At 37.5% G+C, this 14805-nt stretch overlaps 2 protein-coding genes across 4 annotated transcripts; one reads left to right on the top strand and one right to left on the bottom strand.

Moving 5' to 3' along the window:
* Window positions 1–507: 507 nt before the first annotated feature.
* Window positions 508–4324, bottom strand: psmc3 (proteasome 26S subunit, ATPase 3). The gene is made up of 2 exons (XM_062026172.1): window positions 3337–4324; window positions 508–973 (listed from the first exon to the last, which is right to left on the bottom strand). Exons 1-2 carry the CDS (start codon window positions 4279–4281, stop codon window positions 635–637), a joined length of 1284 nt encoding a protein of 427 aa, XP_061882156.1. The 5' UTR covers window positions 4282–4324; the 3' UTR covers window positions 508–634.
* On the top strand, window positions 4276–14574 carry tbp (TATA box binding protein). Of its 3 annotated transcripts, none has more exons than XM_062026200.1 (9): window positions 4276–4430; window positions 4769–4920; window positions 10948–11104; window positions 11235–11412; window positions 11539–11626; window positions 12953–13044; window positions 13165–13332; window positions 13422–13516; window positions 13788–14574. In XM_062026200.1, the coding sequence occupies exons 2-9, from the start codon at window positions 4870–4872 to the stop codon at window positions 13865–13867; spliced, it is 909 nt and encodes a 302-aa protein (XP_061882184.1). In that variant the 5' UTR covers window positions 4276–4430; window positions 4769–4869; the 3' UTR covers window positions 13868–14574. The 3 variants fall into 3 exon arrangements, with proteins under 3 accessions (XP_061882184.1, XP_061882190.1, XP_061882196.1); XM_062026206.1 differs by having other exon boundaries at window positions 4307–4433; window positions 4773–4920; XM_062026212.1 differs by lacking the exon at window positions 4276–4430 and adding an exon at window positions 4477–4703.
* The last annotated feature ends 231 nt before the right edge of the window (window positions 14575–14805 follow it).

Below are 14805 nucleotides of genomic sequence, written 5' to 3'. Positions count from 1 at the left end.
GCTGCTGATTATGAGTGTACCGGTACATTTTTTAAAGTCAATTAAATTTTTTTTTCACAAAATAAGGGCTTAATGAGTACATTTGTTCTTTTCATTTGGACATGTGATGCTGCATTTCTGAAGTGGTGTGCTCTCTTTAATACTGTATGTAGTTTTGTTTTAATAAGAGAACGTGATGTCATCGAACATTTGTACATTGATGTTTACTTAAGTCCAATTGTCTGGGAATGATGTCACTTTAGTGTGGAGATTTGTGATTGCAAACAACTTACAACCAGTTAGATTGTCCACAATAAATTGATTAACAAGTTTTCACATTACATGTTTTTACTTATCGGGTTTTATATAATTGTATGATTTGTTATTTCTTTACTATATATTTTCATCGTTTACATTTGTTGTCCACTGAAAACGACTCCCAATGTCTAAATAACTTGATATATAATATATGTAAGGGAGTACTCTCAGTTGCTGTGTAGTGATGATTTGCTTCTTCAACATAAAAACAAATAAAATATGCTAAACATGGCTGTAATTTATTTTTATTAAATGAAGATAAAGAAGGCTGTAACAAGTGTTTTGAAAGCTACAACTATTTCCATAAATCACACATAAGCATGAACCTACAGTGTCCTTAGGCGTAGTACTGCAGGTTGGCCTTCTTCTTGGCCTGCACCTCTAGGATTCCCTCCATGTAATCCTCGTGGTTCAGCTCCGTGGCGCCGCGCCTCAGTGCGATCATACCCGCCTCCACGCACACGGCTTTGCACTGTGCGCCGTTGAAGTCGTCGGTGCAGCGCGCCAGCTCTTCGTAGTTAACATCGGGACTGACGTTCATCTTGCGCGAGTGAATCTGCATTATGCGAGCTCTGGCCTCTTCATTTGGCATCGGGAACTCGATCTTCCTGTCCAGACGACCTGAACGCAGCAGCGCTGGGTCCAAGATGTCCACTCTGTTGGTGGCTGCAATCACCTGCAAGTGTGACCAAGGACATTTTGTTATTATTACAAAAAGACAGCTAAATATTTTGGTTAGCTCCATGGGAGTCATCATGCTAAGGCAGCTTAGTATGATGCAGCACACTTATCCAACACTGCTAACTATAAGCACATTAATAAATGGCAAACACAGTAGTACCTCGACTTACAAGCTTAATTGGTTCTGTGATGCAGCTCTTTACTGAAAATACTTGTATTGAAAATCAACGTCAACCATTGAAATTAATTGAAATCAATTCAAAACAACACAATTTTACCGTGTGACGTGCCTTGCTAAAAAGAAAAACAAACTTCTAGATAAGAAGTATTTTATTAAAAAATACAATACAACTACAGCAGTTGTATGGTTTAAGTTTATTTTCGAACGTGCATTCAGTTAGAACATGATAAATCACATATTTCCAGTTTCTCTTGACAACATGTCTGAAAAGGAGTAGGAAGAAGCAGAGCTCAATTAATCCTACCCCTTTTCCATTTCATAGCAATTACAGTACTAACACATTAAATTCACTTGCTGTTCTCAAATTGTACACAATTTAAATGCATAAATAATAAAGTTCTCAATTAAATAGTTAAATAAGTTGTAATTCCCATAAGGAGACAAATAAGATCATCTCATTTTTTAATAGGGTTCAAAATGTTTATCAGAATTCTTCTTCTTTGTACTTTGTAAACACTGAGTTTGAACAGTTGTTTAAATTGGATCATATTAGTACATTGTTTGCCTTATTTGCCTAAAACATTCAAAAATGTAATTCCACATACTGATATACTACAGGGCTTAAGTGTTGTGTGTGCATAGAAATGTTTTAAATTAAATGTTTCTCTAAGGTTATATTTTTCCTCTTATGTTGAGAAGAATTGTTGTACATTCTTCGGTAGCTTTATGAAGACCTTTTTTCCTTGGAGAGTGAACTTTTACGGTATCTCCTTCAAGCTGTTTCTTTGTCCAATACACCATCAGCAGCTTCTTGGTATTTTTGTGGACAAATGTATTCTGTATATATATTATTTTAATATCCTTGGCTGGCATTTGACTCGTTCTGCATCAGTATGGTTCAGACCAAAAGTGCTACGCTCGAGCTGCTTCGCAAAACTAGCTAGCTACACGCTCTGTCATGTTTTTGATGATTTTGTTATTTAATTCTATGAATATCATCCATTTCTTCTTCTCAGCACAATCCTTCACACTCACTCTCTTTCTTTCCATGGTTGAAAAACAAAGGTATGTCCAACTTTAGCTATAAGCCAATGCTGACAAGTAAGATCAGATGGTGTGGGTGGATCTTAGGGGGTTCACTGTTCATTATTTGGTACGTCAATTAATAGCGGGAATGCTTGTAACGCTAAATTTTGCTTGCATCTTAAAGCATAACAATTAGCCAAGAGACAGCTCTTATTTCAAAACACTCTTAGAATATAAATCGAATAGAATAGAATAAATCTTTATTGTCCACCGATGTAGAAAATTGTCTTTGGCTCACCAATACAGGCAACAGACAACACCAAAATACAAACAATATCATATATAAAACATAGCAGACAAGAGGTTAGGTAAAAACAGGAATGAAAGTAACTATAAATTAAGATCTAAAGGGGTATCGGTAAACCATAAAAGTAAAGCAGTTCAGGTCAAATGTGGATTTGTTTACTTTGTCACATTAAGAATCTCAATGGCATTCGGGATAAGACTTTTTAAAAAGGACCTTTGACCAGTGGAGGTTAAGTTGAAGTACCACTGTAACTACATTTATTGGATCCATCACTGGGAATATGATGACTAATTATATATATATTTTTTTTAATCCATCCATCCATCCATTTTCTACCGCTTGTCCCTTTTGGGATCGCGGGGGGTGCTGGAGCCTATCTCAGCTGCATTCGGGCGGAAGGCGGGGTACACCTTGGACAGGTCGCCACCTCATCACAGGGCCAACACAGATAAACAGACAACATTAATGTTTGTATCAAATTTGTATAACAGAAAATACTGAATTTCTGTTGGTAAAACAATAGATGCATTACATGATGCAAAATCTTAATTTCCCTTTGGGGATTATTAAAGTATTTCTGATTCTGATGGCTACAACCAGCAGCGGCGATATTACTACAGTCCTAAATTGATGTTATAATTACGTTGATGTCCTGTTTTTTAAAAATATTGTGTAAAAGTGTTATTAGTACTATTTTATTATTACTAATATTAACTACTTTGAACTCTGTTCAAGAACTTTGTATGTGAAAAAAGATGAGTTTGTCCCTGCCACCTGAACTTAATAATAAGAATGTTGAGGTGATGGATGAGTCAAGTATCACCAGTTAAATGTGATCGCTTACCTTGACTTGCATGTTGGGTTGAAAGCCATCCAGCTGGTTGAGGAGCTCCAGCATGGTCCTCTGCACCTCTCGGTCTCCTGCCTTCTCGCTGTCAAATCTCTTGGTACCGATGGCGTCCAGTTCGTCAATGAAGATGATGGAGGGGGCTTTCTCCTTGGCCAGCGCGAAGGCGTCTCTCACCAGCTTGGCTCCGTCTCCAATGAACATCTGCACCAACTGTGGACCAGCCAATTTAAGAAAAGTGGCTTTTGTCTGAGCTGCACAGGCCCTGGCAAGAAGCGTCTTCCCTGTTCCAGGTGGTCCATACATGAGGACCCCTTTGGGTGGCTGGATGCCGAGGTTCTCAAATTTTTCCTTGTGATTCATTGGCAGGACGATGGCCTCCACCAGCTCCTGGATCTGCTTGTCCAGCCCGCCGATGTCACTGTACTGCTCTGTGGGGCGCTCGTCCACCTCCATGGCCTTGACCCTAGAGTCATACTCGGTAGGCAAGGTCTCCAGGATCAGGTAGGAGTCCTTGTTGACACCAACCAGGTCTCCAGGCTTCAGCTTCTCGGCGTCCACCAGCCCAATCACCGGCAGGAAGTAAGTCTGCCGGGTGGATGTCTTGATGACGGCGCATTTTCCTTTTCGCTGCGAATCCAGGTCCACATTAGCACCGTCCTCCTCCTGGTCGTTGGGGTCCACATCCAGCAGCTCGATGACATTAGACACCAAGTAGGGCAGAGTTTTGTTCACTTTTATCTTCTCCGTATTTTCTTTGATTTTATCCTTCATAGCTTGCAATTCGTGGGTCACCCTCAGTACCTCGCTTTTCATGATCTTTATCTCACTGTCGAGGAGGCGAGTTCGCTGAACTATCTCCTCTGTGGACATTTTTAACACTTCTTCGCCGATTCCATCTTCCACTTCGTCCCAAACTGACTTGTCACTCAGCGACGCCATCTTGCTTCTGTCTGTTGCGACCTTCGACACACCGGAAGTTAAAGCTCGCTCTCCCGGAAGTCACCGACGCGCTGGCGTTAGACGGAAGATGACACAAACTACGAGATAAATTCCTTCAATTTGTGTTGCGACTTGTTGACTGACAAATTGTAAGCTATCAGTTTTATATACGTTTATATTCCCAAGCTTATATTGCAGCGCATGTTTTGTTTTCTCTGAGTTGCAGCTGCCGCACGTTTGATGTAGGGTTAGCTAATGCAGCTAACACTAGCCAAGCGCTTACAGCATCGCGTTTATTTTGTGTCCTTTGAAATATTTTGAACCTTTTATGTCTCCAGTTTGTACGTTCAAATGTACGATAATAGAATAACAAGGAACTATGATTCTAAGCTTTCAAATCCTAATGCAGTGGTTACTAAGTTGTGAGTACTGTTTTTTCGCGCCGCTTCCACATATATGCTGTTAAATGTCTTTCCTTCTTTTTCAGGGTATAATTGTCCGCAAGAAAACATTTCTCCTGCTGGACACACAACAAGTGTGTGAGTCTGCTCCTCAGGTGACCGTAAGATAACGTGCCAAGTTAAGGCAATGGATCAGAACAACAGCATACCAGCCTTTCAGGGTCTGGCCTCCCCTCAGGTAACATGCATTTTCAATAACTTAGACTTCCTTTTATTGTCATTCAAATTTGAACTTTACAGAACAGATAATAACGGAATTTCGTTGCATTAGCTCGTTGTAGTGCAGGACAAAAGAACAATAAGGTGCATATTTAAATAATTAGATTACTGTACAGATAAATATATTGCACTTTTGCATATGCATCCACGTGTTTGCATGTATGTTATATTGTCTTTATATTCAAGCGAGTTAATACGTTTTTGGGGGGGAATTGAGGGGATTATTATGATGCATTCAAGAGTCTTATGGCTGAAGGAAGAAGCTGTTACAGAACCTGGAGGTTCTGCTACGGAGGCTGCGGAACCTCTTTCTAGAGTCCAGCAGTGAAAACAGTCTTGGTGGGGGTGGGAGGAGTCTCTGCAGATTTTCTGAGCCCTGGTCAGGCAGCGGCTTTTTGCGATTTCCTGGATAGGAGGAAGAGGAGTCCTGATTATCTTTTCCGCCGTCCTCGCCACTCTCTGCAGAGACTTCCAGTCTGAGGCACTGCAGGCTCCAGTCCAGACTCACCAACATCAAACTCACACCATTCTAAAAATTGCAATTAGATTAAGAGTTATGTTATTTTCTGCTATACATAAGCCTAACTCTACGTACCAACGAGGGATATAACAATTAATGGATATATGGATTTATATTCCTTCGATTCAACTAAATCAAACTGTGCTTGGCGAGTTTACCTTCCAGAAGATAGGTGTCAATTCAAGAGTGTTTTAAAAGGGAAGTGATCGATTTTATCGATACTAGCTAAAGAAAAACATTGGATTTAACGACAGCAGACTTTATATGAAATTAAACTTTTTTAATGATAAGGACGCTGGCCGTTAAGTCTGCCTTCCCGTCTGAGGCTTTATGAAAACAAAAATGGCAGACAGCTACGGTGGTCAAGAAAGGTCATAATAAACGCAGCAAGACAATATTAATTACAACACAAAAACTGTCAGCTACAACACGATTGCAAAAGCCATAACAAGGACAAACAACGCAACACAAATATAATAACAGGAATATCGTAAACTTCAGCTGCATTGTCCAGTATTCAGTAATAATGTAATCATGATAAGGTGATCTTGATTTGTGGTGACTTCAACATTGATTTGATGAAATTTAATGATCACACGAAAACCACTGATTTTGTTAATTTTATGTTTCTTTCCACTTATTGTAAAACCTAGCAGAATAACAAAGGACAGCTTAACACTGATTGACAATATTTTTATAAATGTATTTGATGGGAAGAGAAAAAGTGGACTCTTAGTGACTGATGTAAGTGATCACTTGCCTGTCTTTACAGTGATCGAAATGAACAAGGAGCGAAACTTACAAACAAAAAGACGAATGAGTAACTTTGTTAGAATAAAATCACCAGAAGCAGTTAAGGCATTCAAGGCTGATCTTTTAAATCAGGATTGGCAAAATGTTTTTGTGGAGGATACTAACGAAGCATACGATACAATCCTGGATATATTTCTGACACTTTATGACCGTCATTGTCCATTGAGAGAATATAAGCAAACTAAAAAGAGGAAGAAACCATGGATAACAAAGGGTTTAGTAAAATCCTGTAAAAAGAAAAATAGGCTTTACAAGGAATTTATTAAGCATCGAACAAAGGGAAATGAGGACAAATATAACAAGTACAAAAACAGATTGACATGTATCATGAGGCTGCAACAAAAAAACTATTATGAACAATTGCTGCATAAACATAAAAATAATATAATTGAAACTTGGAATGTGCTTAATACTATGATTAAAAAATCTAGCAAAAAGGATTTTACAGCATATCTGGTAAAAGATGACAACTCAGTTATTGAAAATATAGAAGAAATAGCTGAGGAATTCAATAAGTTTTTTGTGAATGTTGGCCCAAATTTGGCTAAAAATAATAATTTTAATATGAATGATGACAAAAAGTTAAACCGTGTATCTGACATTAAAAATTCAATGTTTCTTGGCGGAGTTTGTGAAAGTGATGTGTTAGAAGTGGTCAGAAAGTTGAAAAACAAAAAGTCTGTCGATGGTAACAACGTGGATATGTCACTTGTTAAAGAAGTGATGGATTGTGTCCTTAAGCCGTTTACTTATATATGTAATAAATCTTTATCAACCGGAACTTTTCCTGACAAAATGAAAATTGCTAAAGTTATTACGATTTATAAAAATGGTGATAAACATATGGTCTCAAATTATAGACCTGTGTATCTACTACCTCAATTTGCAAAAATTCTTCATAAATTATTTGTAAATAGACCTAATAAGTTCATTGGCAAACAGGAGCTACTGAATGACCATCAGTATGGGTTCAGGAGTAATCGATCGACATCCCTAGCAGTGATGGACTTTGTAGAAAACATAGCTACAGCAATAGAAAAAAAGCAACACACTGTTGGAGTATTTATTGACTTATGTAAAGCTTTTGATACAATCGATTATTCCCTTACTTCTGCAAAAATTGGAAAACTATGGCATAAGAGGTGTTTCACAACAATGGTTAAGTAGTTATTTAAGTATTAGATCTCAATATGTGGAAATTAGTTAGACTAAATCACAGCCAAGAAGAGTAACTTGTGGGATTCCACAAGGCTCGGTATTGGGACCTAAGTTATTTATACTAATGATATTTGTTCAGTATCTAATAAATTGAAATGTATTATGTTTGCAGATGATACAAATGTATATTGTTCAGGAGAAGACTTGAAGGAAGTGTTGAGGATAATAGAGGTTGAGTTGATTCAGCTAAAAAAATGGTTTGATATTAATAAGTTATCATTAAATAAGAAAACTAAATTTATTAATTTAGTGGTGTAAGGACAAATTGTGAAGCAAAATTAAAATTAAATCAAGTGGAAATTAAGAGTATATGAAACTAAATTCTTGGGAATAATAATTGATCATAAATTATGTTGAAAACCGCATATTGAATATATAAAGGGAAACATATCCAAATCCATTGCTATTCTGTATGAAGTAAGACACATGCTGAATAAGACATGTCTGCATATGTTATATTATTAATTTTATTTTTCCATATTTAACATATTGTGTTGAAGTTTGGGGAAATGTTTATAAAACAAACATAGACCCAATAATTAAACTTCAAAAAAGGGTCATTAGAATAATACACAAAGCGTGCCACTATGAACATACCAGACCATTATTTGTAAGTTCTAATGTGTTAAAATTTTCAGATATTGTGTTTTTAAAAACAATGGAAATTATGTTTCGAGTGAAGAACAGCATTCCAGCTTGTATTCTTAGGTTATTTAAATTAAGAGGAGAAAACTATAATTTACGAGGTTGTTGATTGTACGTAAGCCTACATCTACCATGAATTGATTTACGTGGACCCCGATTTAAAGAAGTTGAAAAATTAAATTTTTCAATTGTACGGAATATGTACTGTACTGTACAATTTACTAATAAAAGTTTCAATCAATCAATCACATACGTACATAGGAACAACACTACCAACCACTTACTAATTTTACAAGTATAATCCTGTCAACATTAGAAATTGGATTTCTGGCTCTTTGAAGGGAGGTCCTTGGGTGTCATCCATCTATCAATCATTCTTTGAAAGAGCCTTTCAAAAAACTGGCTCAGTATTATGGTTCAAGTTGTTTTTATCAAGGAAACCATCAATGGTAGCAGTTATATGATACAATGTCGATCAGAATAGTTTAAATTCATGTGGGAATTACTGTATTTTGACATTTTGGCTGTAATTTTGTTGACATGTTGTTGTAAACATTCCGTAAGGTGATGCCATTTCCCCATGCTTTGACAGTGACATCACAATTTAGAAAATTCCTTTACCTAAAAAAACTTTAACATATATATATATATTGTTATAATATATGGCCCCCAGTCTGACATGCATTACACAATTAAAATACAATTTAGGACAGAATACAAATGTGAATACACAATTGTGTGTGTACGCTTGAACTACTTTGCACATCAGAAAAATTAACGAGAAGAGTGAATAAAAATTAATGAATACAATCAAAATAAATAGAAAATGTGCCTATATGTATTTTATTATTTAAAAAAAAGTGAATCCAAATGCTGCTATTTTCCTTTGACTAATTTTGTATTCTAGCTGCCAGTCGAGTGGGCAATTGCGACACTGTATCTGCATGTCCTTAAAAACGGCTCCGAAATGAACTGTTCACAACTGTGAATCGCTTCTTATTATTCATTTAAAAGACCCGTTCCTAAAACCTGATTCGTTCGCGAACGTCTCATCTCCGGTCAGCATGAACACAGTTAAGCGACAGTACATACAGTAAGCAAATGTAAACATACAAAAAACAATGCGGACTTGGCCTGTATCTTAAGTTGCTAGTAGGTCTAGGAGTTTATGGCAAAAATCTAAATGATTTATTGAACCTTTTACTTCAATTATGGTTAATGCATGAATATTTCACTCTCAACTACAACTCTACGTTTTGGTCACGTCATCCTTATTGCAGCCAAAGTGTGTTCAAACAACTAACACATAATTCCTTTTGTGTACCAGCTGCTTAAATTGTTCTGTTGATTTAGGTATTTCAGTTTTCCTTCATGACGCTTCTGTGTAGCAGATTGGTTGAAAAAGTGTCACTTGATAGTATTCTGGCACCCTTTATGCTTTGCAACTCCTGGCTTCCAGTCAAGTAACGGCTCAATCAGTACTGTATTTAAAAGGGATCTTGTGTTAGTAGAGAGATAATTACAAAGGAGAAAATTAATAATAATAATACAATTAATTAATAAAAAGCAGTTTTCCGTCTGTTAAAAGCTCAAAATATTTGTTACAATTCTTTTTCAATTGCTCCTGATGGGTTGTGGTTAGGGCCTTGCATGGCAGCTCCCGCCATCAGTGTGTGAATGTGTGTATGAATGGGTGAATGTGGAAATGTGTCAAAGCATTTTGAGTACATTTAAGGTAGAAAAGCGCTATGCAATTATAACCCAATTACCATTTGTGAACTCGCACTGTTCACTTTCCAGGAGGTTGCAGTTGAAGAATGGTAGAATATGTCTGAATGTTTGAATCGATTAGTTTGTTCGATTAATTCATCAGATAAAACACACTTTGTTTACAATGTGTTTTAGACAAAATAGTTTAAATTAAGCTTTTGCTTCTTTGTTTGTAAATAAATGCACATCAACATTGAAATTGCACTTTTAACAAGCTTACATTAATAAAAATGTATAACTAAAAAAACTGAGTATTGCCCAAAACCAGCTAATAAATATAGAAACCAAGTTAAGCAGAAAGCCAAAGTATGATAATGCAGTATAGCACAGTCATTGACACTCAAAAAATAAAGAATACATTCTGTAACCTTAACATATACACATTAAAAAATGTATTCCTTGGAGAAGTGTGTTTATATTTGGACAAATAACTTATTTGTGTATGTATATACAGTTTGCATGTTGATGCCAACAGGTTCTTACAGCTTTCATGTGTTTGAATAATAATGAGTTTGAAATGATCTAAGACTATTGACAGCTTTGTCCTTTTCTTGACATCCATTCTTGTCTTTCCACCTTGTCGTTGTTTTCCTTTGAACCATTTCTCTCCATAGCCACTTTCCTCTGTTCACCGCCAAACAGATCACAGCGGTCGTGCGTTTAACCATCTCCACAAAATTAAAGTTTTAGGCACTCTGTGTGGTCCTCATTAAACGATTAATCAAAGCAACAGAATACAAATCAAAGCTTTTTGTTACTCAGATTAATGGTTGCAACTCTGACCGGCTTTGGCGGACATAAACGTTATTTGGAGTTTTAGACGACAAACTATTTTTTCTTAGACCTACTCAAATGTTCCTCTGCTGATTGAAACCAAATAGTGCACTCCATTTTTGCCCGTTACATAATTAATCCACAATTAAGAACCTTCTTGACATGTTTGACAAGCTTTCAAAGAGAATCGGCCTACACGGCATGTGCAAATGTTTAGTTTATGTTGTAATTATGTTGTTTTTGTAGGGTGCCATGACACCGGGTATGCCGATGTTCAGTCCCATGATGCCATACGGTTCTGGCCTGACACCTCAGCCTGTGCAGAACACAAACAGTTTATCTATACTGGAAGAACAGCAGAGACAGCAACAGGCGGCGCAACAAGCACAGCAGTGTAATGCAGGTGATCTGTTCTAAGGGTGTAATTGAAACCCCTCCAGCTTCTGAACACAACAATTCTCATGTCTGGATTCCATTTTAGGATTGGCTCAGGTACTTTTGGTGAATTTATGGATTTTTTTGTGTCTCCCTAGGTCTTCCTGGAACATCGGGGCAGACTCCTCAGCTCTTCCATTCCCAGGGAGTCACAGGTTCAACCACCACAGCGCTGCCAGGGAACACTCCGATGTACAACACCCCACTGACCCCCATGACCCCCGTCACACCAGCCACGCCAGCCTCAGAGAGCTCTGGAATAGTGCCACAGCTACAGTATGTTTCATAAATGATAGGAGATTTACTTTCAGATATTGGTCAGTTGTAGAAGAGTTATATGAAAGCCAATAATATATGAAATTCACCAAAACTAATTTAATGTCTCTTCTTGTTCATCATCAGAAACATTGTGTCGACAGTGAATCTTGGCTGTAAACTGGACTTGAAGACCATCGCACTAAGAGCCAGGAATGCTGAGTATAACCCAAAGGTAAATCTTGCATCAAGATTTCCTGCAGATTAATTCATACAGTGAAACCTGCTTGTGTGGCCAGCTTGTGTGGCCAACTTGTTTGTCGAACTTCTTGATCATGTCCCAGTCCACCATGTTATAAGTACAAAGTACTGCATGAGTCAGTGTGGACTAGGGATGTCCCGATCCGATATTTGGATTGGATCGGCCGCCGATATTGGCCAAAAAATGCGTATCGGCAAGGCATGGGAAAATGCCGATCCAGATCCAGTTTTTAAAAAATTCCGGTCCGTGTTTTCCAACGCACAGATTTAAATAATACATTCCACTTTTCTGCTGCTCCCTAATTTCCGTTCCGCATTTTCCAGCACACCTTCAACACAGTCGAGTATACGTCCTCACGCAGTTGCCTTTAGCTGCTGGCATTACACGACAGGCTCTTTCCACTCCTTCTTGTGTCTGTTTCACACAGACAGCAAGCGCACCTTCTTACACACGTCACATACTGTCACGTCATACGTCACATACGTATATGCACTCTCCCAGCAGAGAGGTAGCAGCATGGCTAATGTTAGCTGTGATGCTAGCGTAGCCGTGTGAGCGGTAATAATGAAGGAAGAATTAATTCATTCCCAAGAAAAACAGCAGGGGGTCCATCGTCTGGCGGTGGTTTGGCTTCAAGTGGGAATATGTCGAACAGACAACCGTAATTTGTCAAGTGTGGGGCAAAAGCGTTGCTATAAAAAGTAGCATTACTGTTAATATGTAGCATCGTTTGAAAAGTCCCCTGCTAGAAAATGAAGAGTGTTTGAAAACTCTGCACGTCAACATCTCCATTGTGTATTATTCAAACTCACCTAATTCAGCTGGCTAGTTGTTATCAAGAGTACCAAAACCCTTTTCAACATGAATCTGACAACTAAGTAGGCTAAATAACTTGAAATTTTAATGCATGCTCGGATAAGGCCAGTATCGGATCGGAAGTGCAAAAACAACATCGGTATCGGATCAGAAGTGCAAAAACCTGGATCGGGACATCCCTAGTGTGGACATACATGGCCGCCCGCTTTGACAGACATACAACTTTTAGAGCCAAAGGTGTCAGAGGCTAGGAACATAAGTGCTGATAACTGGAATAAAAACTCCAAGAAATGAGTTGGAGCTGACAAAGGGTGGTGTTGACAGTAAATACGGTAGAAAATGAGTTAAGTGTTTTATGCTCATAAATGTTTAATTGCAGCAGCTATGTTAATGTCGGTCAGCCAGACCAGTTGGTGTCAAGATAAGCAGGTTCCACTGTATTACCATATTTGTTGACATGTTTGCTTTCTTGCTGTGTTCTAGCGTTTTGCTGCAGTTATCATGAGAATACGAGAACCCAGAACCACAGCTCTTATTTTCAGCTCTGGGAAAATGGTCTGCACAGGAGCAAAGAGGTCAGAAATTATGTAACTTAATTAGAGACAATTAATTAAAATTACAAAAGACAATAGCCATGTGTTTTATATTCATTCATCTAAAAAGTACATGCATAAATGAAATCTTATGTTTTGTAGCGAGGAGCAGTCGAGGTTAGCGGCCAGGAAATACGCTCGTGTCGTGCAAAAGCTTGGTTTTCCTGCAAAGTTTTTGGACTTCAAGATTCAGAATATGGTGGGCAGCTGTGACGTGAAGTTCCCCATTCGTCTGGAAGGTTTAGTACTCACACATCAACAGTTTAGCAGGTAACTGGAAGTGATCAGTAAGATGATACATGGTGGAACCATCTGCCAAAGTGGTCATTGAAGACTTTTTTTCCCTCTGTGTCTTGCAGTTATGAACCAGAGCTGTTTCCAGGATTGATTTATAGAATGATCAAACCCAGAATTGTCTTGCTCATCTTTGTTTCCGGGAAGGTCGTACTAACAGGTAGGATTTTTAGTTAACAGCCTCCATCTTTGAGAGACACTCATCTGACAGCAGTCATACAGTACACATTTAAAGTTCCCAAATTATACTAAGCATACCAAGCGTCAACAACTTTTAAATATGTTCCAGATGTCCCGTAACAGTGGATTTGAAGGGTTTTGCTCAAAATCTAGCCTTGATGCTGGTCATATATACAGTTGAATTGTGCTAAAGGTGCACACACTAATACGACACTAATGTAGAATAATTTTTCTTGTGAATTTGTTTCTAGGTGCAAAGGTGAGAGGTGAAATCTATGAAGCGTTTGAAAACATCTACCCTATCCTAAAAGGTTTCCGCAAGACCACGTAGAATTAGCTTTTTTCCCCCCAACTGTGACTTTTTTTGTGTTTAATTAGTTTTTTTAAATGTTTCTCTACATCTTACATTGCCCTCTACAGGTTAACTGCTAAAAGGGCAGTAAATGTTATTTTTTTTAATCCCTTATCAACATGGCTTATTTTAATTTTTTTGTTCATACTCTTGTACATACATTTAAAAGGAAAATCCATGCAACAGTCGTGACTTTTAAAAATTGTGTTCAATTTTAAATAGTTTTATACATTTGTATCAATGTCTGTTTGGTTTTTTTTCGGCCCTTTTTTTACTGCATTTTAGACTCTAAACAATTCAACTGACAATTATGATTCAATTAAGTTTTCAGTTTAGTATAGTCATTGATACCCAGTTTTGGAGGCTCCATTTCACAAGTTACAATTTAAATGGTTAAACCTTTGTTTGAATGTAAAGGTGATGATGCACAGGACCTTTTTTCACCCTCACCTATTTGTTTTTGTCCATTTTATGAAGCGTTAGTCATCGCCATCTGCAAATAACACATTTTTATACATTGGATTGCGTACTTGCACTTGGCCTGATAATGTTCTCTAAACTCTTTAGCACGTACAGTACATTGTTTTTAAATGCCACAATTTTTTCAAAAGCAGTTGAATGTTTTCATATCCAAAAAGCTATTGTCAATGGTTTCCACTGTGCATCAATAAATCTGTACATACCAACTTCTTTTGTTTCCCTACATTTTAACCAAACATTTGACCTTTTTAACCCATGAGCCGAGGTGACAAACCATCCCAAGGTTGAAGATCAGCTTCACTATAATTGTGTGTGGATGTTCTGTTTGGGAGTCATGGGAAAAAGCATGAAGTAAGGTGTACTTAAATATGGGAAGATAAGGTACAAGGTCTTGCGATTTTTTTTACCCACAAATCATTAACTATGTGATTGCATTG

Source organism: Entelurus aequoreus, linkage group LG02 (assembly GCF_033978785.1).
Source record: "Entelurus aequoreus isolate RoL-2023_Sb linkage group LG02, RoL_Eaeq_v1.1, whole genome shotgun sequence".
Lineage (NCBI taxonomy): Eukaryota > Metazoa > Chordata > Actinopteri > Syngnathiformes > Syngnathidae > Entelurus > Entelurus aequoreus.
Note: the sequence above shows the minus strand (reverse complement) of the source record. Positions and strands in the feature narration are given on the sequence as shown.